Raw genomic sequence first — 27,643 nt, 5'->3', positions numbered from 1 at the left:
CTTGTACAGCAAAGTGTATCAGCTGTATGTAAATGTACATCCTGGCTTTTTTGGATTTCTTTCCCATCTAGATCATCACAGAGCATTGAGTTTCCTGTGCTATACAGTAGGTTCTCATTAGTTACCTATTTCATTCACAGCATCATTGGTGTACATATGGTATTATAATGGAAAGAAAAAATTTGCACTTCCATGGTTACAACTTAGAGAAGAAGCATACAGTATTAACATTTATGAACTGGGAATTCAAAATCAATACGATTCATGTGTCAATGTCTACCCACCATGTCGGCTTTATCATTGGCCACTTGGAGCTCCTTTTCTTTCACTTCCAGTTCTCTGCTCAGAGCTGCAACAGACTCTGAAGCTTCTTTTAGCTTTTCCAATCCAGTATTCATTCTGAGATTAAAAATCCAAGGTGAGGGAAGTGTTAACATGTGTGGTTCTCGGCCACATTTTCTAAGTACTGGTCTACTGATATAGATAGTAATGGTCATATTTGAAGAATACTGTATATACAATAGCAAATCCAAGAGGGCTTGACAAAAAGAGTAAATGTCTAGGCTTGATTCCAGACTAAAGTCACATATTGGTTCTTCATAGATTAAGTGTGAAAAGAGTGAGTCTGCTTAGAACACTGTATGACATGAGGAATAACAGTGTCAAGAATCTGTCTCATGCAAGAAACATGCTTAATGAACTTTAGCTAAATGACAATAGACTTCAATTTCTTGAAACCCTATCATGGAGGAAAGGAAATAAATAACTTCCTTTTTTCTAAGGAGACCAATGACATTAAAAGAAGGAAGATTTGGGATCAAGAAAAGAAACAAATTTAAAGCTATCAAACTGCCTCATGAAGGGACCAGCTGCCTGTTTGACTCTAAAATAATGTGATCTTAAAGACAGGAGTTCTTAGAGTCATTTAGTCCAATCACTCTCCCAGGGGTCCCTTAGGTAGCAACCTTGGCTGATTCTTGGCTGTATTCAGGCAGAAGAGATAAGTGTTCATAAAAGAGCAAAGTAGAGCTGGGAAGCTGGGAACAAATTTCAGTGAAGTAAGGTATTTGCTGTGCAGAGAACACATGTATCAAGCAGACTCTCCTACCCCAGACACTCAGAACATGTGGGAAGAAAGGGATGAGAGGAGGTGTGAGGGGATGTCTGTATTCTCAGCATTTTTCCAAGCTCAAGGTTTCTATTATTATCATCCAATACTGTAGAAAGTGGTAGGCCACAAGAAAACTTGGCAATATTTAATCTTATTGGGCAAGAATAAAGCCACTAGCAACCATGGAATGATCCTTCAAACCAACTTGAAAGGAAGGTTTCTCAATCTCAGCACTATTGGTTTCTGAGGCTGGATAAATCTCACAAGGACTTCCCAGGTGGCTCAGTGGTAAAGAATCTGCCTGCCAATGCAGGAGACGCAAATTTAGTTCCTCAGTCAGGAAGATCTCCTGGAGGAAGAAATGGCAACCCAGTCCAGTCTTCTTGCCTGGGAAATCCCATGGACAGAGGAACCTGGCAGTCTACAGTCCAGGGAGTTGCAACAGCAAAATTGTATGTGATGAGGATTATCCTGTGCACTGTGAGGATATTTAGCACATCCCTGACCTCTGACTCTTGATCCCAGCAATACCTCTCGACCACACCCCATACCCCCACCCTAGTTCTAACAAACAAAAATGTCTCCAGTCATTGCAAAATGTCTCCTTGGAGCAAACTTGCCCCTAGTTGAGAGCCACTGCTTTACAATAACTTCATATTCGACCCTCACACTTACCTGTTGGCCAGAGTTTGCACCTCCGCATGCTTCTCTCCATATATGAACTTATAGCTCTGAATAAAGGAGAGGTACGATTTGGGTGTCACATGGGTAGAACGTCGGAATCTCTGGAAATAATCAACACACTTCTCAGCTACACCATCCTGGAAGGAGCCCATGCACTGAACGACTTCCTTCTTGGTTTCCAAACTGCAGTCAATATCATAGGCAGAGAGGAAGTGTTCAGACACTAAAAAGAATGGAGACAGCTGTATGTGAAATATGAAGGCGAATGATCGTTTTAAAAGTTAAGTGCCTTGAGTCACAGATGTAAAAAATAAGTTTACAGTTACCGGGGAGGAAAGAGGGAAGAGGGAATTGGGAGACTGGGATTGACATATACATATTACTATGTAGTTCAGTTCAGTTCAGTTCAGTCGCTCAGTGGTGTCCGACTCTTTGCAACCCCATGATCCGCAGCACGCCAGGCCTTCCTTTCCATCACCAGCTCCCAAAGTCTGCCGGGAGCCAGCGTGAGGAATTCCGCCTGTGGTCATGAGGAAGGAAGCCAGACATGCGCAAAGGCGTGATCTGGCTTCAGGGGTCTGCCTGCCTTATTGTACTGTGCTTTCCACTCTTCTGCCTCTATAAAGAATTAACTTAGGGCTCCAGTTAACAGTTTCCTGCATATAAAGAGAATGCCTCAGCTTAAACCCCTCTGATAGCTTTCTAACTTACCTGACCAGTCTGCCTGGACTTTTACAACTTGTGATTGTTTACAGCCCCCCAACTGAGAAAGGCATGAAGCTTAAAGCATCTTAAAGATACAGAGCCTTTTTTAAAGAGCTAAGAATTATATTGGTAGAGGGTTTTCACTGTTGAGTCAATGACTGCTGCCAGGCCTCCATATTCTTTATCTTTTAGACACCTGAAGGATATTAATCAATGTAACCAGGATATAGAAAAAGGAATATCATAGTTTTGATGTTAGCAACACTAGACTTTTGAGTTAATTACTTTTCTCTTTGTTATAAGTCACTGTACTTCTTTCATTGTTATAAATTGTCGTGTCCTTGCTATGTAAGAATGTGACTTTATTTAGTGCTTTCTGAGAGTGGCACCAGACTTTGGGAAGAACAACACAAATAAGCTCTCTGGTTGACAGACCCTTATCAGAAAAGGGCCATAAAATGTTAACTGGCCCTCTGGCCAGAAGATGATGTAACTCACCTAAGACTTATGTATACAACTAGGTATGCAGAGAGAAAGCCTAGTCTTGAAAAGAGTCAGGGCTGCTGACGCTGCATAATTTTGTATTATCCATTGATCTCTATGTACAATCAAAAGTATAAAAGGCCTTTCCAGACAATAGAGGATGGGCCAGTCACTGGAAAGACTGGTTCCCCCATGTCTTTTCTTATTCTATTTTCAGGCTGAATTCCCATCTGGGGCGTGGAGGCTCGCCATGTCTACTTACTTGTCCTGGCTTCTAAGACCCACGAGAGAGGGAGCCCAAGGTGGAGCACCCTCCGCTATTCAAACGGGTGCCGGTGGCCTAACATAGATGGCGCAAACCTCTTGTCCTGAGGTTTTATTAGTTCTCCACGTAAACCAAGTTATTCAGCCTCTTTTCTCCACTAAATTTTCCTACTATACTATTTCTTCCTATTCTCTCTTTATATTTCTAAATAAATAAGTTTTTCCTCACCACACCATCTCCCCTTCAAATTACCCTGGATCCACTGGGGCTGGACCCCGGCAAAAGTCCACCCAAAACCCAAGTCCATTGAGTTGGTGATGCCATCCAACCATCTCACCCTCTGTCATTCCCTTCTCCTCCTGCCCTCAATCTTTCCCAGGATCTTTTCAAAAGAATGAGTTCTTCACATCAGGTTGTGAAAATATTGGAGTTTCAGCTTCAACATCAGTCCTTCAAATGAACATCCAGGACTGATCTCCTTTAGGATGGGCTAGTCGGCTCTCTTTGCAGTCCAAGGGACTCTCAAGAGTCTTCTCCAACATCACAGTTCAAAAGCACAGTTCTTCTGTGCTCAGCTTTCTTTATAATCCAACTCTCACATCCATACATGACCACTGGGAAAACCATAGTCTTGACTAGACAGACCTTTGTTGACAAAGTAATGTCTCTGCTCTTTAATATGCTTTCTAGGTTGGTCATAACTTTCCTTCCAATGAGTAAGCCTCTTTTAATTTCATGGCTGCAGTCACCATTTGCAGTGATTTTGGAGCCCAGAAAAAGAAAGCCAGCCACTGTTTCCACTGTTTCTCCATCTATTTGCCATGAAGTGATGGAACTAGATGCCATGATCTTAGTTTTCTGAATGTTGAGCTTTAAGCCAACTTTTTCACTCTCCTCTTTCACTTTCATCAAGAGGCTCTTTAGTTCTTCACTTTCTACCATAATAGTGGTATCATCTGCATATCTGGGGTTATTGATATTTCTCCTGGCAATCTTGATTCCAGCTTGTGCTTCTTCCAGCCCAGCGTTTCTCATGATGTACTCTGCATGGAAGTTAAATAAGCAGGGTGACAATATACAGCCTTGACATACTTCTTTTCCTATTTGGAACCAGTCTGTTGTTCCCTGTCCCGTTCTAACTGTTGCTTCCTGACCTGCATACAGGTTTCTCAAGAGGCAGGTCAGGTGGTCTGGTATTCCCATCTCTTGAAGAATTTTCCACAGTTTATTGTGATTCACACAGTCAAAGGTTTTGGCATAGTCAATAAAGCAGAAATAGGTGTTTTTCTGGAACTCTCTTGCTTTTTCAGTGATCCAGCAGATGTTGGCAATTTGATCTCTGGTTCCTCTGCCTTTTCTAAAACCAGATTGAACATCTGGAAGTTCGCAGTTCACATATTGCTGAAGCCTGGCTTGGAGAATTTTGAGCATTACTTTGCTAGCGTGTGAGATGAGTGCAATTGTGCAGTAGTCTGAGCATTCTTTGGCATTGCCTTTCTTTGGGATTGGAATGAAAACTGACCTAGTCCAGTCCTGTGGCCACTGCTGAGTTTTCCAAACTTGCTGGCATATTCAATGCAGCACTTTCACAGAATCATCTTTTGGGATTTGAAATAGCTCAACTGGAATTCCATCACCTCTGCTAGCTTTGTTTGTAGTGATGCTCCCTAAGGCCCACTTGACTTCCCATTCCAGGGTGTCTGGCTCTAGGTGAGTGATCACACCATCATGATTATCTGGGTCATGAAGATCTTTTTTGTGTAATTCTTCTGTGTATTCTTACCATCTCTTCTTAATATCCTCTGCTTCTGTTAGGTCCCTAACATTTCTGAATAGATAATTTATAATAACCTACTAAATAGCACAGAGAACTCTATTCAATATTCTATAATGACTTATATGGGATGAGAATCTTAAAAAAGGTGGATATATGCTTACATATAACTGAATAACCTTGCTGTACAACAGAAACAAACACAGCATTGTAAATCAACCATATTCAAAAAAAAAAAAAATGTTAGTTAACTGGCTATTTTAAAAAACTTAATACAATTCTTAGGAACTATGTTTATAGCCCTAGCTAGGTAGATACATGTCAACATTTTTGGCTCCAGGCCTATGACATCAACAATTTTATTTTTTCTTTCACATACAAAACTGTAGCAGACTTTGAGCTTATCATAAGTCTTTGTTTTCTGGTACTTTGTACAAAGACGTCTCCTCTACACAGCTGCAGGTTCTGGTCAGCAGCCAGCCTATTTTATAGTTTACATAAGGATGAAAGTGGTACAAATAACTCAGAAATCAGAGCCACCTGGTACTCATATTTAACAACCCCATTTATATTATTTATTTATTTATTTTTTGCTCAGAAACTGCCATAACCTTAATTCCCCCAGGCCGTGACTGCATTTGTAATATAGAATGTTCGGCACTAAATTTTTTTTATGCCCTGGCGATCTTATTCTTAAATGTGGCACCTGGCCATCTGTATGCAGTCAATTCTAATTTATAGTATCCTTTAAAAATGTATGAGTAAAAATCTTCTGTTGTAGACCTTTATCCTCCCAACAGTGCCAAACATGAGACCAATTCTAAAACAGCATTTCTTATTATAAGACCTGGCCGTCAAGTCAGAGTGAATCCATCATCACGAAGACACAGCATGTGTGCTGAACACCTACCACTATGAAACTTGGTCTCAATCTCAAGGAATTTACAAGGCTTATACATAACACAGTTAAAGTTTATCATAAACATCTTTATTCATCTTAGGAAAAAATGGTCTATGGATTTCCTTTAAAAGTGCTAATAGTATTGAATGATGTACATAAGAATTACAAATAGAAATACAGCCAGTAAGGAGGGAGGAAAAGAGAAGGAATCAAGTGAACAAACCTATCAGGTGACGGTTAGCAGAGAAATGAACAATGGTATCCTCTCAATATTAGTGAAAGTTGCTCAGTCATGTCCAACTCTTTGCAACCCCATGGACTATACAGTCTATGGAATTCTCCAGGCCAGAATACTGGAGAATTTCCCTTCTCCAAGGGATCTTCCCAACCCAGGGATTGAACCCAGGTCTCCCACATTGCAGGTGGATTCTTTACCAGCTGAGCCACAAGGGAAGCCCAAGAATACTGGAGTGAGTAGCCTATCCTGTCTCCAGAGGATCTTCCTGACCCTGGAATAGAATCAAGGTTTCCTGCATTGCAGGTGGATTCTTTACCAACTGAGCTATCAGAGAGTAACTGATCACTAAATTAAGTTCTTAATGCCATAACTGTGAGACCATTTACATCTATGGAAATAATAGAAACAGTTTATCAATTGGGTTATAAATAGTTTAACATATACACTGAAAGGTAATATATTAAGACACTTGGAAGCTATATTTTTTCATATAATTTAAGGAAACACTATAAAGAACAACTTAAACTCTAGGAAGTTTAAGTCTCGTCATTGAAAACATATGAACAATTCTTGCCTATGAGGGCAAGAAACTGTTGGTTTCTTAACTGTTGGTTGGTTAAACTGTAGGTTTTAACCCCAATGGCAACATTATTCACTATGTGCCAGGCATGATACCAAGTCTTTTATCTGGCATTATGGGATATTCTCAAGAATGTCCCTACTTTCTGAAAACTTTCTTGTATTGGTTTGGCTGAAAAGTTCATTAAGGTTCTTCTGTAAGATGTTGTGGAAAAATTCAAGTGAACTTTTTGGCCAACCCAATATTTACCATGTAATAATTTTTATCCTTCTTATGCAAACTGATAGTATTAACTGTTGTTATTGTTTAATCACTAAGTCATGTCCAACTCTTTTGCAACCCCATGGACTGTAACCCACCAGGTTCCTCTGTCCATGGATTTCCCAGGCAAGAATACTGGAGTGGGTTGCCATTTCCTACTCCAGGGGATTTTCCCAACCTAGGGATCGAACCCACATCTCCTGCATTGGCAGGCAGATTCCTTACTACTGAGCCACCAGGGAATCCCCATAATATCAATAATCGTGACTTTTTTCATTATTTAGCAAGTTGTCTTTGTGTCTATTCAAAAAGTCAAAGAAAAAAATGGAATGGAATTTAAGTACATTTTTCCATAGACCCACAATCTCTGATGCAGGAAAGGTTAAAAAGGACCACTTCCTCTTAGAGTGACCCAAGCCTGCTAAGACTCAGAGAAAAGGGCATGGAAAAATCCTGCTGTTGTCTTCAATGTCCAGTTACCAAGGTACCAAGGCCAGTTTGGAGACCCATCTTTAGGCTGATGTCTGAGGTTGTTGGAGGTTATATCCCGGTATTGTTTGTTCATGTCACTTGGTGTAGAACAAGGTGATGAGTATGTGGGACAGAAGGGAAAACACTGGCCTCAGTCCCTGAATTTTCCTGAACTGGAAATTTTCAAATTTCCAATTCATTTGGATTCAAAGAACTGAACTAATAAAGTGAGGAGGGCACATGAGTTGCATATCCAGTAGCCATCCCCTCTCTTTCAGTAACAAAAGAATCCTAAATTTGCTCCGAGTAGCAATCTGCCCAACTAAAAGTCTTTGATTCCCCAAATTCTCTTGCAGCTGGAGGTGACCCAGTTCTGGCCAAAAACATGCAGACAAAAGTCCCTGGGGAAGAACCCTGTCCCAACTAAGAGACAAAGCTTCATGTGGCACCAACAGACACAAAGCCCTGAGACGCAGCAGCCCTACAAGAACAGGAGCCTCACCCTAGGATGACAGCAAGCTAGGCACAGGTCCCCAGTTCTATTCTAGGCTGCACATCTCTGTACTTCCTTGTTAGCAGGAAAAAGAAAAAAATAAAATAAAAACCTTGTTTATGCCAAAAATAAAACAAAAAATTTGCGTAAGACACTACTGCTCTGGTTTTCTCTTACAGCCAAACACATAATTAATGCTATGTTCAGAGGGGAAAGATACCTAATCCTGGCAGATCCTAAATCACAAAACTTTATCAATTAATCCTTAGAATATCCCTAAGTGATGGATATCACTATGTATATTTTACAGATAAGGAAAATGGGGCTTACAGAAGTTTGCTTGCAGGCAGGAGCATCAGAATTCAAAGCCAAAGATGATGAATTCCAATGCCTAAAGCCCCTTGATTTAGAAATTCAAATGCAACAAAATATAGAGTCTTTAGAGTGTTAAACAACATTTTTTATTGGAGCTCAAAGTTCAAAAGTATCTTCTGACTAACGTGCTTCATAAACAAAATATGCTAATTGTTCTGGGGACTGCTAATTGCAGCGGGGACTACTGCAGTTGGTATTCCTTTCTGAGCGGTTCTGAGTGCAGTTGCCTCATTTCTGTTTATGCTCCATTGTTAGTTGCAAGCAGTTGCAGAAGCAGTGGTGTCTGACTCAGAAGGCAGAAATCCTGTATACTATATTAATAAATCAAGTACTATTTTTGAAAAAGGGCCAGTTTATATACATAATTAAAATGGCCTTCTTTGAAAAGAAATATATGCCATATATACGCTTATATGATTTTATAAGCATATTGATTTTATTGAGATGTTATTTACAAATAAGGATGGCCTATTTTAATAACAATGTGCTTATTTAAAATGGAGTCCAGTAGGACATTAATAATTATCTTCACCTTGGAGAAATCTGAATGAACTGAATTTAATAGTGACTTTGGAATCACTGACTTTGATTAAAAAACACAATATCACCAGAATAAAGATAATAGAAATACTTAGAAACAATTCAAATCAACTCCATATTAAGCTAAAAACAAAGATTTGCCAAAATGGAGATTCCTAAATGGTGGGAAGGCCAAGGATTTTATAGTGTAAGATAAAGCATATTTTTCTTTAAATGTTTCATCTAAAGATTCAGTCCATTTAAATTCATGCATATAAAGAATTTCATTTTTTCAGAAGCAATATAATTACTATAAAATCTTGTATTTATGGTATGTGTGAGATAAAGAGGAAGACACTTGGCTTATTCTGAGTATCTTTAAATTAGAAAAATACTCTAAACAATCAGAATAAACTATCCAAAAAAATAAGAAAATAATACCATTCATAATAGCACCAGAAAATAAAATACTTAAAAATAAACTTCACCAATAGTGTGAAAGACTTGTATTGAGAACTATAAAACACTAGTGAAAAAATTACAGTACATATAAATATATAGAAACACATTATATGTTCACAACTTGGAAGGATTAATATTGTTAAAATGTCTATAGTACCCAAAGTAATTTACAGATTTTATGAAATCACTATCAAAATTCCAATTACATTTTATAAAGAAATTAAAGAAAAATTAATGCTAAAATTCTTATGGAACCACAGAAGACTCCCAATAGCCAAAGCAACTTTGAGCAAGAACAAATCAGAATCACTTTCTGTTTCAAAATGTATAACCAACCTACAAAACTTAAAACAGCATGATAAATACAGGCATGTAGATCAACAGGACAGAATAGAGAGCCCGGAGATAAACCCACACATATACAGTCATGGGATTTTCAACAAGGGTGCCAAGAATATTAATACAATAATAATTGTAGTAAGTCTACAGTAATTGTCTGCAGTAAGTCAGACAAAGACAAATATCCTATGTTATCACTTATACGTGGAATCTAAAAAAAAAATTATACAAATGAACTTATTTACAAAGCAGAAACAGACTCGAACACATAGAAAAACAAACTTATAGTTACCAAAGGGGAAAGGTGGTAGGGAAAGAAAAATTAGGAATTTGGCAATAACACATACACCTGAAGAAGAAAATGGCAACCCACTCCAGTATTCTTGCCTGGAGAATTCCATGGACAGAGGAGCCTGGCAGTCTACAGCCCGTGGGGTCGCAGAGTTTGACATGACTGAGTGACTATCGTTCACTCACTCACTAAACACACTACTACATATAACATAGATAAACAAGGGCCTACTGTATGACACAGGGAATTACAATCAATATTTTGTAATAACTCACATGTGAAAAGAATCTAAAAAACAATATATACATTTATATACAACTGAATCATTTTGTTGTACACCTGAAACTAACACAGCATTGTAAATCAATTATACTTCAATAAAAAATAAAAATTAGAAGTAAACCACAATAAGATATAACCTCATACTTGTTAAGGTATATATGATCAGGAAAAAATATATATATATAAGCATTTGCCAGGATGTAGAGAAATGAGAACCCTTGTACACTATTGGTGGGAATGTAAATTGATACAACCACTATGCAAAACAGGACATTTCCCAAAAAAATTAAAAATAAAACTACCATATGATCCAACAATCCCACTTCTGGTTATATATCCAAAGAAGTTAAAATCAAGATCCTGAACAGACATCTGTGCTTCCATATCCACTGTAGCCTTATTCACAATAGCCAAGACATGGAAACAGCTCAAGTGCCATCCATGGTTGAGTGGATAAAGAAAATGTGACAGTTACATACAATGGAATGTTATTCAGCCTTTTTCTTAAAAAAGAGAAGGAAATTCTGCCATGTGCAACACCATGGATGAACCTGGAAGGCATTATGCTGAGTGATACATAAGCCAGACCACAAGAACAAAAACTACATGATGTCACTCACATAAGGAATCGAAGAGAGTCAAATCATTGAAGCAGAGAGTAGACTGGGGGCTGCCAGGGGCCAGGGGAGAGAATGGGGACGTGTTAGACAAAAGGCACAAAGTTTCACTATACAAAATGACTGAGTCCTACAGATCCCCTGTGTGCCACCGTGCCTAGAGTTAACCATATTGTACTGTATACAGTTAGGGTCTTGCTAAGAGGACAGATCTTACGTTAAGTGTTCTCATCCCCAAATAATCATTATCATCTTCATCATTTAAGGGAGGAGCACTCAGGGAGAATGGGAGAAAGAGGGTGTTGGGTGGGAAGAAAAAGGCCACATTCGAGAATCAAGAAGGCAAAACCAATACAATATTGTAAAGTAAAAAATAAAGAAATAATTTAAAAAATTAAAAAAAAAAAAAAGAATGGAGCAGGAGGAAAGAGTGACCTCAGTTAAGGATGGGAAGGCAGACAGAACCAGTTCTTCCCAGCCTCGAAGGCCACGCTAGAGACTGTGCTTTTTTCCTGAGGGCAGTGGAAGGTTTTAATTAGAAAGCAATGTGATCAGGTTTATGTTTTCGTCACTGTTCTGCAATGTGAGATGGATGAAAGACAGGTGAGAGAGGAGGAGAGATGATTAGAAAGCTATTCGAGTTTTCCAGGTGAGTTACGATAGCTTGGCCCAGGGTGCCACTGAAAGGGAGAGTTGGATAGATTCCACCGTATTTAGCAGATAAAGTTGGCATAACTTAGTGATGGAGCAGACTTCAGAGTTGAAGAAAGGTGTTAAAGACAAAGAGCTCTCAGATTGTCGAGTTTCATGGACAACTGTGCCACTCCCTGAGAGAGATTGACCTGAAGAGGCTCGGTTCAGCTTTGGACATTTTGGGTTTAAGCAGCCTGGGAAACATCGACAAGACTGTGTCAAGCAGGCAGTTGAGTGCACAGATTTCAAGCCAGAGGACATAGGATACCAGAGATTAAAAAAAAATTGATGGGGCCTATTACACGGGAGACTGTGGATGAGCTTGCCAGGAAAGAGAGCTGGAGGGAAGAAATGAGTCTGCCTTGCCCTCCAATATGCCTGGCTCCATAAATGGCTAGTGAAGCTCAATAAACATGTTCTGAATAAATGAACAAATAGGTGATGCCTGAAAGTCAGGACACTTGCTAGGAGCTGAGGACATAGAAACAAAAAGTTTCCCTGCCCTCCATGGAATCTTGGCTTAGGTTGATGCAAAGAGATTTAAAAGAATGGGGCAGATTGTGAGAAATCAACAAAGGAAGCACCTATGTCTTGCGATAGAAGGGATAACTGAAAATAAAGACTTGCTAGGAAGGGCTCATAATTTAAACGACATCATCCTAATTATAGTACATTATGGTGTCTGTCACCTGAAATTGTTATTTTTATCATTAGTAATAATACCTTACATGATAGTCTACAAAGCACTTGCATACCAATTATCATATTTCACAGTATACTTGAATGTAGCTCTTAAATACTGAGGTTTTGTACTCTGCATTTATATCTTACCTCAAAGAATTTTAAAGTTTTATCCTTAGTGGTATTGACATTTAAATAGGATTTTAAATTTTTTAATCATGGGCACTTTCTCAAATCTTATAAGAGGGAACACTGTACATCAGTATTTCAGACATATTAAAATAGTCTATGTTTAAAAGACACAGATCAGAAAAGCGTTACTATCGAGAGTGGAGTGCTAAGAATAAACTGTCAGTAGTAAAAGAATCCACCTGCAATGCAGCAGGCTCAGGTTCGATCTCTGGGTTGGGAAGCTCCCCTGGAGAAGGAAATGGCACCCTCTCCAGTATTCTTGCCTGGGAAATCCATGGACAGAGGAGCCTGGTGGGCTACAGTCCAGGGGGTCACAAAACAGGTGGACATGACTTAGCTACTAAACCATCAACACTGCTGTATATATACTATACATATACAATCAACACTGCTGTATATATACTATACATATACATTGGCTATAGCTATTGGCTTCTTGCACCTCTGATAATTCCTTCAGCCCCACTGTCCCCAGTTGTCCATGTATAATGAGTGGGAGACAGTGAATCAGTCTTTCTCCCACTGGGAACCGCAGAGCTAGGGAGGGAGGTATGGCCGAAGCAGGTGACAGGGCCATGAAAGGATGAGGCTTCAGAATCCTTCCTCCCCCCTGCTTCTCATTGTTTTATCTATTAGGACTACCTGCCATGTTTTACTGGAAAATAAGCCTCTTCTTAATTATTATGAAAGCATAACAATCAGGCAAAAACTCTGAGAACGACTGCCCTGAATCAGGGTTCCCCTGAAGTCTTGATACAATAGGTCAGAGGTGAGGCTTAACTATCTCCATCTTTTAAAATAGCTACAGACACTTTCTCACCAAAAGCTGAAAAAAACATAAACTGAAGAAATGCTCTCTAACATCTCCTATACAACTTTCACGTTCAATTGCATTTACAGAATAAGAGAAGCATTCATGTTCCACAGGATGGAGGATTAAACAGAAGCAGAAGCAGCAAGGGCTCCAATCATGAAAGTCTCTGTTGAACAATCCTTTTTCAGGCCCAGAAACCATCAGAGGATGGATGATAACGTTTTCCTCTTTGATTTCCAGCCCTGCAGCCACAAGAAGGAATTACTTGGCTTAAACTACTCTGAGGTTGACCAACCCACTTAAAAAAGAACACAAATGCTATTAGAGAGATTAAAACCTCAGTGTCCTCCTGTGATGTCCCAGGACCTGCCTGGGGACCAACTAAGACAAAGCTTTAAAACACGCTGAAAACACTAGAATCATTGTAAATTAACCCAAGGGGTTTCAGACTAAAGATGTCATTCGCTGATAACCACACTCTGGGAAAAAAAAAAATTAGCTGCCAAATGAGAAAGAGTAAAGTCTTGCAAAAATCCTCAAACCCTGGACAAAACTTTTGGCTCAATCCAGTGGATGGCACAGAATATAAATACATACACACACACACACACACACACACACACACACACACACACACACACACACACACACAATAAACCAGAAATTCTGATATAAAAACTCTCCCCCATACTAACCAGCAACTAAGGCATCCTTGGGCCATCGGCTGAACCAGTCAATAGTGCATCCTGAAATAAGGGCAGGAAACTTCAGAGCTCGATTTCGAAATTTCTCCCCCACCGGCGAAAAGCAGAGAACAACGTGAAGGTTCTGTCGGACCCGGCTCATGAAGTAGTCATACAGGTTTTCATTCGTAGGAGGGCGCCTAGGATACTCTTTTCTCATGACTGATATGAGATCACTATTAATTTCATCAATTTCATCACGAGCAAAGAGGTTGGAGACCTTCGAGAAAAGTGCAGACATCAAATTCAATACAGCCATATAAAAACAAATCAGAATTTATAGCCTGATATGTACAATGTATTTTCTTCATTTGTGTCCTTAAACTCATGCTTAGAAAATCAACCAAAGTCCTCACAATAAGATAGACCACATTTTAATACACATAAATTGTTCTGTTTTAAAGTCACAGGCCTTTTTTTAAATTTTTAATTTATTTATTTTAATTGGAGGCTAATTACTTTACAATATTGTATTGGTTCAAGGGAGTGAATGGACATATCAAAAATCCAACCAGCTTTCCTTGCAACCTTCTGTTTTTCCATCTCTCTCGGAGCTTCCATTAACATCTTCAACATTTTGATTGGGAGTTTTATTCCTCAGAAACCCAACAGAAAAAGCCATTCTTCAAACCAATCACCTAATACCAAAAATAGTACTGATTCAGTACTTAACAGAGAGAAATACAGAAGGGAATCCTCCTAACTCTGGAGGGATTCTGAAGAGGTGAAACACGTATGTGGTGCATATCCACAATGGTATGTTACTCAACCATAAAAGGAACGAAACTGAGTCATCTGCAAAGATGTGGATGGACCTCGAGTCTGTCATACAGAGTGAAGTCAGAAAGAGAAAAACAAATATCGTATATTAACACAAATATGTGGAATCTAGAAAAATGGTACAGATGAACCTATTTGCAGGACAGGAACAGAGACCAGACATGAAAAGAATGGGCTTGCTGATACAGGGATGCAAGGTGGGGGTGGAACGCACTGGGAGGTCGGGACTGACATATACACACTACTTTGTATACAATAGCGAGCTAGTGGGAACCTGCCGTAGAGCCCAGGGAGCTCAGCTCAGTGTTCTGTGATGACCTAGAGAGGTGAGATCGGGGTACTGTGGGAGGGAGGTCCAGGGGGAGGGCATATACATACAGTTAATTCACTTCGCTGAACAACAGAAACCAATGCCACACTGCAAAGCAATTATACCCCAATTTAAGAAAAGAATAAGCTCCTACCTCACCCGATGATAAAACATTATTCATATATTCCAAAAATGACTCATCTTTAATTTCATTGTCTGTGAAAATAAAAGTGATGCCTTTGCCTTGCTGACCAGCTGTTTTATACAATGTCTTCAGGTCTTCCATTAGATTTGACGTGTTGTAGGATCTAGAAAGAGTGTCGTTGTGCCATTAGTTAAAATGTGTTCTTGGGAAGGAAAGATCCTTGTAACAATGCTTTATGCCATTTGGTTAACCAAAAAATGCTGATATTATGCTATCAGGTAGATATTTTGTTGTAGGCAACTGTTACTGGTTCACTGTATTTACTTGCAAAAATGAAAATAATTTTTAAAACTCCACATTTTATAAAACATAATATTACAGACAAAAAAAACATCCAGAGTGAAAAACCAACCTGAAACAAAAGTGTGATTTTTAGCACAACTAAATGCCATCAAAATGAGTATACATGTCTCATTTTGAAAATATTTGTTGGTAAAGATAATGAAAAAGCCAAGCTGGAATATTTACTAAACACCCATCTGCAATTGATATTTTAGAAGCTACCTCATAAACTGAATTAAACTAAACTAAAGAATTTCAAGTCTTCATTATATGGCATGAGGGAGACACCCTGTTATAAATGGGGCCCTCCTAATCCCCCAACACAACTATTTTCATTGTATCTTTGTATCTTATGTGAAAGAATTTTCTGAGCAGTCAGTGCACTGCAGTAGAATCTTTGGAAACATTATTAAATATCCCACTCTAACTCTTATCTCATGTCTAAAATAATCCTTTAGTGAAAGTCAACTTGCAATCATGAAATGTGAGAGAGGTCTCAATATAGAGGAGCCCATGACTGCCAAAAGGGAAAATTAAGATATTCTTATCCTGGACACTCTGATTCAGTAAATTAGCATCTGAAGTTTTTGTCATTAGATAAACTCAGAATTCAAGGCACAAGAGCCAATGGCCTTCTGATTTTTAAAAAGCTACAAAATATTTAACTTCTATGCTCTGTGCTTCTTCAACATTTAAAACCTAAACTCTGGAACCAGAAGCACCACTACTATGCACCAAAATTTTACTTATTTTTAACTGGAGGATCCTTGTTTTACAATATTGTGTTGGTCTCTGCCAATTTGAACCAGTCATAGGTATACATATGTCCCCTCCCTCTTGAACCTCTCTCCCACCTCCCACCCCATCCCACCCCCCATGCAGCTAAGTTGTTACAGAATACCAGGTTGACCTCCCTGTGTCATACAGCAAACCCCCACTGGCTATCTATTTCACATATGGTGATGTAGTCCCAAAGAGTCGGACACGACTGAGCAACCGGACTGAACTGAACTGAATGTGTATATTTCAGAGCTCCTCTCTCAATTCATTCCCCCCTCTCCTTCCCCCACTGTGTCCATAAGTCTGCTCTCTGTCTGCATCTCCACTGCTGCCCTGAAGATAGATTCATCAGTACCGTTTGTCTAGATTCCATACATACGCATTAATATACAATATTTGTTTTTCTCTTTCTTACTTCACTCTGTGTAACAGGCTCTAGGTTCATCCACCTCACTAGAACTGACTCAAATTCATTCCTTTTTATGACTGAGTAACATTCTGTTATGTATATGTACCACAACTTCTTTATTCATTCATTTGTCTATGGACAGCTAGGTTGCATCCATGTCTTGGCTATTGCAAATAGTGCTCATGCAGCAATATTTCATGAAGACTTCTAGATAAATAAGATCTGAAAGGTGAGAAAAAATGTTCGAAGACACAGTCCACTGAGGAAGAAAGAAAGAAAGAGGCAGGAGAGAGCGAGGGAGGAAATGGGAGGGAGCGAGGGAGGAAATGGAAGAGAGAGAGACAAAAAAAGAGAGATAGGTAGGGAGAACAAAAGAAAGTATCTTCTTGAGATATGGAGAAAACTTTCAGCCCAGTCTCCTAGATCTCAAGGATCCCACTGCTTCAAATAACATGACCTGAGTCATCTAACAAATAGCTGTGCTTCCAAAGGAGAGTCTGTTAATTGCCTGAGCCTTGACCACATGGCTATGTAAAGGCTAACGTAGTAGGATGGTCTCTGGAAGGTTTTGAGAAGCCAGAGAAGGCCCTGACCATCCTCTTTCTCAGCACAGGAGCATCCCCAGCACAACACACAGAGGAACTAATTTATCGCAGAGAGAGGAGCCGAAAGGCATTTTTTCTGAGCCAGCAGTGTCATCAGTCATGGCAGGCCAGAAACCAGAAGCACTGTGGTCAATTCCCAGGCTTATCTGGGTTTTCATGCAAATCATAGCCTTTCTGAGCCTCAGCTATAAAATATTCTGCCAACCCACAAAGCCACAAAGTTCTTTCGAAGATCATATTAACGTGTGCATGTAAAAGTACTTTGAAAACTGTAAGTTTTATACAAAACATGAGAACAAAAATCTGAGTTCAATCCCTTTTCTGAACAGGTTATCTTTCATCTAATGTTGCTTCTATCCACAAACCAGAAGAATTATATGCAATGTAACTAAAATTATTTCTCTCTGTCTTAGTACTTGGGAAAAAAACATTTTAGATTGATTCTCCAAGCAGAATTCAGTAATTTAGACCAAATAAAAGGTGTAACAACAACAATCTGAGTATCTGGCTCTCCAAACCCAGTGTTTAATCATTTCTAACCTTTGTCGCAGCAAGTGGCGATGAGCCTCCATCTCAGAGATCACAGCACCAAACCAACATTTAGTCAACACCCGACAGGCAAGACTCCCACCTAGAAATTAACTTCTAATAATTTTCTGCCCAAATAAACTTTCCAAACAGGCCTCTTGCTTCTCAGCTTATCTTGGTTCATCCTGAAGCTCTGTTCGGCCTTTCTTTATCTTCCATTTTCACTTCCGAATTGTCCCTGCACTGCACACACGTATCTGAGGACAACTCTTCTGGGGGTCCCTACTTTGATGAGTAGCAGCACAAACTATCCAGTTTCCCAAGCTAGAACCAAGATGCACCAATTTCAAAACTGCCAGTTTCTTGAGGATCTCTTGAATCTGCCCTCTATACTTCACTCTCACTGCTTCCGCTCTGGACACCACCATCTCTTGCCTAGATCTCTGAGTTAGCCTTCTAACCTTTCAGTTTCATTCCTTCTGTCCATCTTCTCCACGTGCAAATCTGACACACCTCCCCTAGTGGAGACTCGCGAATGGTTTTCCAGTGCTACGATGAAGTGAAAGTGGCTCAGTCACGTCCAACTCTTTGTGACCTGATGGACTATACAGTCCATGGAATTCTCCAGGCCAGAATACTGGAGTGGGTAAGCCAGTTCCCTTCTCCAGGGGAATCTTCCCAACCCAGGGACTGATGGCAACTCACTCCAGTACTCTTGCCTAGAAAATTCCATGGATGGAAGAGCCTGGTGGGCTATAGTCCATGGGGTCGCAAAGAGTCAGACACGACTGAGCAACTTCACTCACTCACTCACTCCCATATTGCAGGCAGATTCTTTACCATCTGAGCCACTAGGATGAAGTCCAAATTCCTTATGACACCTCCAAAGACTTGCATTTTCCTTCCTTTCCCACTTTCCACCTTAAGTTATATACCAGCCATATACAACAGCTTCCAGGGTCTCAAATGTAACTTTACATGTGCTGATCCCTTTGCCTGGAACATTCTCTACTGTTCCTTTTCTCTGAGATAATTCTTACTCATTCAGATCTCAGTTGAAACATCTCTTTCTCCAGGAAGCCTTTTTGACCATCCCCTAAAGTAGGTTAGCAGTCCTTCCCTCACATTTCAGTAGACTCTAGTCTGCACTTATTTCCTTAATGGAGATAAAACCTACGTATCACATCTTACTGAATGAGTTGCTCAGTTGTCCCTGTTTAACTGCTATAAACTCCGTGATGACACAGGTCAGGCTTACCTTGCTTATCGTGTACCCCAGCAATGAGCCAGTGCCTGACACATAGTTGGTGTTCAATGAATACTTTTAAACACGTGAATAACTAAATCAACAAACTTTTAATCTATTTTCCCAGTTTACCAACAGTTTACTATTCTTGAAATCCAAATTAACATTTTTTTGCCTGCATGCTCAGTTGCTTAAGTCGTGTCCAACTCTTTGTGACCCATGGACTATAGAGGGTCACAAAGAGTCAGGCCCCTCTGTCCATGGAAGTTTCCAGGCAAGAATACTGGAGTGGGTTGCTATCTTCTCCTCCAGGGTATCTTCCTGACCCAGGGATCGGACCTGTATATCTAGCATCTCTTGAATTGGCAGCAGATTCTTTACTGCTGAGCCATGTGGAAGCCCTAAATTAACATTTAGAATGGATGAATTTCTTCTAAAATGCACTAAAGGAATACACATAATACTCATATCAAACATAACATGAAAACCAAGAGGCATCTATTGATGAAATGAGAGGCTGAAATGTTTCTAAAGCAAATTATTCATGTGAAATTTTCATGGTCTATGACAGAGGTTGAAGGAAAACAATAATAAGTCAACATTCAAGAAAGGAACCTATTCTGGTTCCTTTACATTAAGATAAATGCATTCTTAACTCCAAGTGGCTTCTAAGAACCATTTATCAACATCCATTTCAGGTTAATTAAAGTGAAGGCGTGTTACCTTGTCAGAGTGATCTGGAAGGAAGTGTAGCCGGCGATGAATGAAGCCAACCTTGTTAAGCTCTGCTTCCCTGATCCGCCCACCCCAACCAGGAGGGCATTTCCCCGGGGAGTACGAATGACACGTGAGATCTAGAATATAGAAAAGAAAAAGTACACCTCATTTAATGTACAGTATTTCACTTTTTTCCTGTTTATTCAATACAGGCATACCTAGGAGATCCTGCAGATTCAAGCCCACGCAACCATAATAAAGCAAACACTGCAATAAAGCAAGTTACACATTCTTTTTATTTCCCAATACAAATGAAAGTTATGTTTACACTCTACCATTAACTGTGCAATAGCATTACATCTAAAAAACCTGCACATACCATAAGTGAAGTCACTCAGTCATGTCCGACTCTTTGCAATCCCATGGACTGTAGCCTATCAGGTTCCTCCATCCATGGGATTTTCCAGGCAAGAATGCTGGAGTGGATTGCCATTTCCTTCTCCAGGGGATCTTCCTGACCCAGGAATCAAACCCAGGTCTCCCGCATTGCAGGCAGACGCTTTACCATCTGAACCACCAGGGAAGCCCCTGGAAGCACACACCGTAACTGAAATATATTTTATTGCTAAAAAATGTTAACCATCTTCTGAGCCTTCAGTGAATGATCACCTTTTTGCTGGTAGAAGGTTTGAAATATTATGAGAATTACCAAAACTTGACACAGTGAAATGAAGTGAGTCCATGCTGCAGGAAAAATGACACCCACAGATTTGCTTGGCAAAGAGTGACCACAAACCTTCAACTGTAAAAACTGCACTATCTGCTAAGTGCATTTAAGTGATGGGCAATGAAATGAAATATGCCTGTTTAAGCATTTTAGAAGGTGTAGGTGTCTTCGGATCAGAATGGAAAGATACACTGGTTGGACAAATGAAAGCATTTCTGAAATAGAACAGTGGAAAGTAGGAAGGTATACCTTTTAGGAAACTCGGAGGAGAGCAGTACAGAACAGTAGGCAGAGCCCAGACTGTGTCTTGCTCTGGGTTTTCAAGGAAAGAAATAAAGGGGACTTTGAGGTTTCCTTTTAGTTTGCCAATCTGATTTAGGAGGACAGGAAAGAGAACAGAAAATTTCTAAACAATGTGCATCCTTGGAATACACAACACACAATTAATTAGAATATCCCCCACATTTGAAAACTAATGTAGTTTAAATAGAAGGCAAATTTTTCCAAAATATGGTATAAATGATGGAATTTGAAAGGAATAAATGTAAACACTCATATTATTTGGCAAAGACAGTGATACCTAAGGTAGCTAAGTGATTATGGGTAGACCAGAAGTCCACTCTCTGCCAATCAGTAGTTTCTCATCATTCAAGTCACTCTTTTGGTAAAAGTCTGTGATTTTTTGGTTTTATCAGTATTCAGTGAATTACTTTCACCATCAGGTCTCCAGCCCCACCTAGAGGGGATTACTGTCGAATTGTCCCAGATGCATTTTTCACTCCATGTGATGACTATCTCTCCCTCCTAACTGCAGTTTGAGCCTGCAGTATTGCTGTATTATCAACTTTTCCTAAACTAATGATCAAGAATTATATGGGAGCTAAGAAGGGGACTTCACTTTCACTTCTCAAGAAGGGGTTACTTCTCTGTTACTGTTGGAAGTTTTCTGGCATAGCCTGACCTTTCTGCATTCTAATAGGGTTTTGTTAAACATCCTTTTCAGGACTCCCTCCACTGGCAGGCTCTATACTCTATTCCTGTTGGGACTACTCTTGCTTTTGGATTATACTCCCAATTTAGTGTGAGCCTGATGAAATGAAGACCATTTTCCCATTGTGGACCTGAGAACCTAGTTCCACCAAATCTAGTCGAAACTTGCTCTTCCAGCCTCCTACTCATCTTCTCCGTGTGATTCCCTCTTAAGTTGTTACAGGCAGAGGAGGAGCAGTGCAGGCAAGAATTCTTGGCATTTCCCCTGTGTCTATTCATATTCTTTCCCTGGTGTTACTTCAAGAGGCATAGATGAAGCAGGCAAGAAGTTACTGCAGCCACCCAGAATCTTCTATGTCTTTTCTTGGTTAACTTTTCCAAAATACATGACTTTTTCAATAACCGTTTCCTTTAGTTGATGCTGGTGAATATATTAAGGGTTTAAATAATTATTATTCAGTAGGTATTGGAAACTTTCATCCCAATAACTTTTCCTGCAACTGGGCTTAGGTCTGAAACTAAAAATTTCCATTCCCATCTTCTAGCACTATGTGCGTACTTGCTCAGTGTCTTAGTCATGTCCAACTCTTTGCAACGCCATGGACTGTAGACTACCAGGCCCCTCTGTCCATGGAATTTTCCAAGCAAGAATACTGGAGTTGGTTTTCATTTCTTACTCTAGGGGATCTTCCCAACCCAGGGATCAAACGCATGTCTCCTACATCTCCTGCACTGGCAGGTGGATTCTCCATCATTGCACGCCACCTGGGAAGCCCCTTCTAGCATATGAGAAGCCCTTAAAACACATTTGACAAGTGAATATATACATGAACAAACAAATGGAATATTTTAAAGGTAATCTCAAAGTCTAGTTGAAAACAGAAATTATAAAACAGTGAAGTGAGAACTTCATATGGGGCTATCTTGTCTTACTATCTCAGACTGTGAGATAGAGATATTCATTTTTTAATTTCTGTAGCAAATATTTTAAAACTTATTAATGCCCATCCTGCCTTGCAGGTGCTCATTCTCTAGGAGAGGAGATAAACCTATTAATAGAAACATGCAATAAAGCACTGTGGTGAATGCTGGGGTGGGCAGGAATGATACAAACGGGAGGAAAAAAATGCAAAGAAAACAACACTGCTTGAGAAGGCATCTTAGACATGGAGCTGGGAATTTGCTCAAGATCTTGAACGATAATTAGAAGTTTATCATGCAAAGAAGGTGACACACTGGGCAGGAGTTGGGCTAAATTTGAAGAAGAAGGAATGGGATACACGAAGTCTCAGAATCAGCAAAATGCCTGAGGGGTCCTCATCAGGGTGAGAACTTCAATGCCAGCTATGGAAATGTTGGAAGATAGGATGTTTAGGGCCATACTGGGGACTTGGTTCAACTCTCAACCTATTTATCAAGCACCACAAGGGTGCCTGTCTCAGCAGTACTCCATCCTGTGAATACTGAAGCGAATAAATTGGGTATCTGCCCTCATAGAGCTTACCATCTGGTAGAAAAGTCAAATACAAGCAGATGAATTCTACACAACAAAACACCTGCTGGGAATGTAGCACAGATAAGATCCTCTGGAATCAGGCAATTGATTTCTCTGAATTACACCCCAAATCAAACACCACCCACAAGGGATATGACAAACCATACACACCACCAATTGAACTTTAATCAAAGAGGCAAAAGACATTTTGCAGAAATATTCTTGGTTTCAATCGAAAACCATCATTTTAATAAAGAAAGGAACTAAGACACACACTTGGTTTCAGACCACACCCTGTTTCGCTGCAGTTTTCATCTTCAATCCTGTCTCTTGGCTCCTATCATGCTTTATAGCTAAGTTACGTATTTCAAGGCTCACACTCACATGACAGAGTTTGGATATAACGGTACACAGAAAACGAGAGTGTAGGTGAGAGAGTTGGCCCAGAAAACCGTGAGAAATAAGATATGTTAGCTCAAAAACTCCAATCACAGATTTTTTGGCTAATCCCAGAGGAGGCACACTAGAGGCTGAGAGTGAGGGGAAAACACAGTCAAGGACCTAGGCTGCGGCACACATGCCTTGAATGTGATACCCAAACAAAGTGAAGAAATGCATCATCTCTGGGCTTCCCTGGTGGCTCAGACAGTAAGGAATCTGCCTGCAAAGCGGGAGACCTGGGTTCAGTTCCTGGGTTGGGAAGATTCCCTGGAGAAGGAAAGAGCAACTCCAGTCTTCTCGCCTAGAGAATCCCATGGACAGAGGAGCTTGGTGGGTTACAGTCTGTGAAGTCGCAAAGTGTTGACCATGACTAAGCGACTAACACACACATGTGCTGTAAAACCCAGAAAAGGGAAAGTTCTAGAGAACTTCCTCAGGCAAAAGATTAACATAAATAACCTCATTTCTAGCTGTTGTGGAACCCCAAAGCCAATCTGATTTTTGTCTCCAATAGATACCTAGTCAGGAAGTTGCCTTTGATATTATTTACTTAGAAAATGTTATTCTTCGGCTTCTTCCTTTCAGTAACTAAATATGAGAGTACCTCTATTCTTCCTGAAACATTTAATTCAACTATAAACTAGGAACTAATTTCAAAATGTTATTTATATTTGGTTTTGGAAGAACATTTGCACTCGTAAGTCAACAGAGATGTCTCAGATTCTGAGAATTCAAAGTTTCCAAGCTAAGTGTCCTCATGCTGGGGACATCCAACCCCAGGACTTACTCACTGTCATTCTGCTTCTCCCTGACTTAGTCCAGCCTTATAGAAATGCCTTCCTCACACTCCGTAATTTTTCAGAGGGAGAACTGACTAGATAACCTCTGAAATCATCTCCAATTCTAAGATTTTATAATTATTAGAGGGGACAATTTGTAATTATGAGGTCATTCCTCGTGGATAAGCCTAAGAAACAGAAGACAGCCCCAAACTGGCTTCTTTCTAATGAAAAGGATGTATTCTGAAAAAATAATTGACATCAACAAAGTGAGAGTATCAACAGGGTTTTAACAGCATTATCTCCCACCACCCATAAATTAGGTCAAGTAAATATCTTTTATTTCTATCCTTTGAGAATCCATCATATCCATCATTATAGTGATTGGAAACCTAAATGATTCATATGATGGAGTAGAGAAGAAACTGTACTTTCCTGGTGAGTATCATTTAAGAGAATTTTCATCCCCGCTCAAAGTCAATTATCTATGCATTATTGTTAATTACTATTTCCAATTGTGGTGAAATACATGCAACGTGAAGTTTCCCATCCAAACCATTTTTAACGGTACAGTCCAATCCCATTAAGGACATTCATATTGTTGTGCAGCCACCAACATCCATCTCCAAAACTCTCCATCTGGCAAAAATGAAACTCTGAACCATTAAACACAACTCATTATCCTTCCGCTGGCCGCTACCAACCACCACTCTTTCTGTCTCTCAATTTTCTACCCTAGGTATGGTAGAAGTGGACTCAAACGATATTTGTGGTTTTGTGACTGGCTTATTTCACTTAGTATAATGCCCCACTTTTTATAGTTCTCCTTAGCAGGGTGCAAAATAGAAGCAGGCTTTGTGCCTGTGCTTCTGACTCAGATGTCAACCACATTCATTCTATGGAGTGAAAACATTGAGCTGGAAGCAGTATAGCAACACTGAATAAAATTATCATATCACACATTTGAAGTACACACGCTCTGATTTTAAACCTATAGGTGTGACATGTTGCATTCAGTTCAGAAATTAAATTGGAATAGAGCATTGAGTTTATTTTTAAACTGAACTTTCTCCTAGAAGAGGAAAATTAAAGAGGAGGGGGAAAAGTCTGGTGTAAAGGCAAGTGTCTGTCACTCTGGGGAGGTGCTACTGGGCGTGGCCACCAACCTTGACCAAGTGGACCATGGCATCTGCAAAGAACACCAAGTCCACGCCCACACCACGGATGCTCTCATTATAGAGCTGCAGGAACATATTCAAACGCTCCTTCAGGTGATCAAAAGATTCAACAGGCTCATAAATTTTGGGCATCTCAGCATCAGCCTCCTCAGATGTTTCACCTGGGGTTAGGAAAGAAAAATCAACTAAGTTTCTCCAAATCACTGGACTTTACCACTTCCTCAACCTAACTGAATACACTCATAGCTTTACAATTTAGCACTGAATAATACTGATTTTTACCTAAAAGCCAGAGTATATATTTTTAGAAAAGAAAGCAAACAATAATCAAAGCATTAGAATTTTTGTGATCATACACAGTCTTAATTCTTTCTTGTCTACAAAGGGTCAATTTCAAATAATGTCACATACATTGAATTTCATTTATATTCATAATAGACCACTGGCATTTCAAGGATCTTCCCAGAGATACTCACTTAATGGTCAAAATGAAGATCGAAAAAGTAGGGATTTAATGTCAAAATCCACAAAAGAGAGAATTAAATGAGTTTTTAATAAGAATAAAAAAGAAAAGGTCACTGCATCTGCTTAGGAAATTTTTATGATTTGGAAATTTTAAGTTACAGTGAGGATAGAAGTGAATTTTGTGAGAAAACAGAAAAAAATTATTTTTGTTGTTAAAAAAAATTTTGTGTGTGTTAAAAAAATTTAAACACTGAATTATTTCACTGGGAAAATTATTAAATCAACTCTTTTAAAAGTTAGAGATATGTATTAACACTTTTCCAACTATGATTATAAAGCATAATGCCAAAGAAAGAGCTAAATTTGGCATATATAAATTCACTATCAGTTAACATTAGTTGAATATTAACTAATAATATTCAGTGAGTATTAGAAGAGTGAGTTTTCCAAATCTAGCAGTACATAATTACTTTCAATTGACCCTGTCCTAATATAAACTACACTAACCTTTTTATGACAAAGCAAGAAAACTGATTTAGCATAATAAGTTTGGTCTATCTGCAAAGCTCTCTCTAATTGCATTTCAATAGGCACTTCGTTATTTCATAAATGTTCCATTCAAGCTTTGAGAAACAAAGTGTGCTGAAGCCACGAAAGGTTCTGTATTTGCCTCTAGACTCATTCACCCCACCCCCACCCAGACCCCCAAGCCCCACCCCAAAATGCTGGAGTTATACTCTGCACCTCGGACGCACAATTACTTATCCTTCTGAATTAGAGAAAATAAAACACATAAATTCTAATCACCTTATAATGCTCCTACCTTTACATGATTTTTGGATATGTGTGACCTGATTTAAAATAAACTATATCAGCTTCTTTCTCTGAAAAGATCTGTCCAACTGCATAGCCAGCAATAAACATCCTTTTCAACTGTTACTCGGAAACTTGACAGATCACATACATCCTTATCAAATCCAGTAAGGGGCTGCCTAGTCATTTTCAACCATTTAAAAGATATAAATAGCAAGTGCTTAAACATGCCTTTTCGAATATGAAAACTAACTTAATATTCATCCTCAGTATTAGAAGAGGTTTCTAAATGAAAGAAAAATATTCTACTTAAGCTCAGTTATTTCTGAGGAAAGAAATTAACTGGAGTACCGCTTCTTTTCATAAAAAAATAAAACAGTGTATCTCAGTTTTTCACAGAACCATAACCACAAAATCCTGCCTCCTCATCACCCACCTCTAATTATATTCAATGGCCCTCTCAGGGAATGTGAGGTTTTCCTTTTTATTTTCAACACCCGGGAATATTCAAGTAATAATCATAGTTTTGCTCTATTTCCTCTCGCAGTGAGTACAAGACACAGACTGCCCAAGCCATCTACAGACACCATTCTCATTTATCCCCACAGGACCCATGATGCATATTTTAATATTTCCATTTTTATAAAAGTAGAGGCAGGAGATTCGAGAAAGTCAGAAGCTTGCCCAGCTAAGGTACAGGAGACCCATCTCTCAAATCCACCTCTATACGACAGCTGTAAGCCTTGTGCACCATCTTCCGCTATACCCTGCCTCCAACCCTACCTTTATACTCAAGGCTGACAGGTACAAAATGGTTAATCTTAATCAAAGATTACAAAGATACATTTACTTAACACATTGTGGAGGAAATTTACAACAACATGTGTTCTATATTTATTGAGCACCTACTATGCCTCA

The 27,643-nt window shown here is 39.3% G+C and overlaps 1 protein-coding gene across 3 annotated transcripts in view; it reads right to left on the bottom strand.

The window, feature by feature from the left end:
- Positions 1-27,643, bottom strand: part of DNAH5 (dynein axonemal heavy chain 5) — a 313,711-nt gene that overhangs the window by 89,235 nt on the left and 196,833 nt on the right. For all 3 annotated transcript variants that reach the window (XM_060400272.1, XM_012097159.4, XM_060400271.1), the window contains exons 52-57: positions 25,436-25,608; positions 19,844-19,974; positions 15,220-15,373; positions 13,928-14,195; positions 1,787-2,018; positions 285-399 (exon numbers count right to left, since the gene is read on the bottom strand). In XM_060400272.1, coding sequence (XP_060256255.1) covers positions 285-399; positions 1,787-2,018; positions 13,928-14,195; positions 15,220-15,373; positions 19,844-19,974; positions 25,436-25,608 — 1,073 coding nt within the window. The remainder of the gene's footprint in view (positions 1-284; positions 400-1,786; positions 2,019-13,927; positions 14,196-15,219; positions 15,374-19,843; positions 19,975-25,435; positions 25,609-27,643) is intronic.

This window comes from Ovis aries, chromosome 16 (genome assembly GCF_016772045.2).
Source record: "Ovis aries strain OAR_USU_Benz2616 breed Rambouillet chromosome 16, ARS-UI_Ramb_v3.0, whole genome shotgun sequence".
NCBI classification, from domain to species: domain Eukaryota; kingdom Metazoa; phylum Chordata; class Mammalia; order Artiodactyla; family Bovidae; genus Ovis; species Ovis aries.
This window is presented reverse-complemented; position numbering and strand designations above follow the sequence as displayed.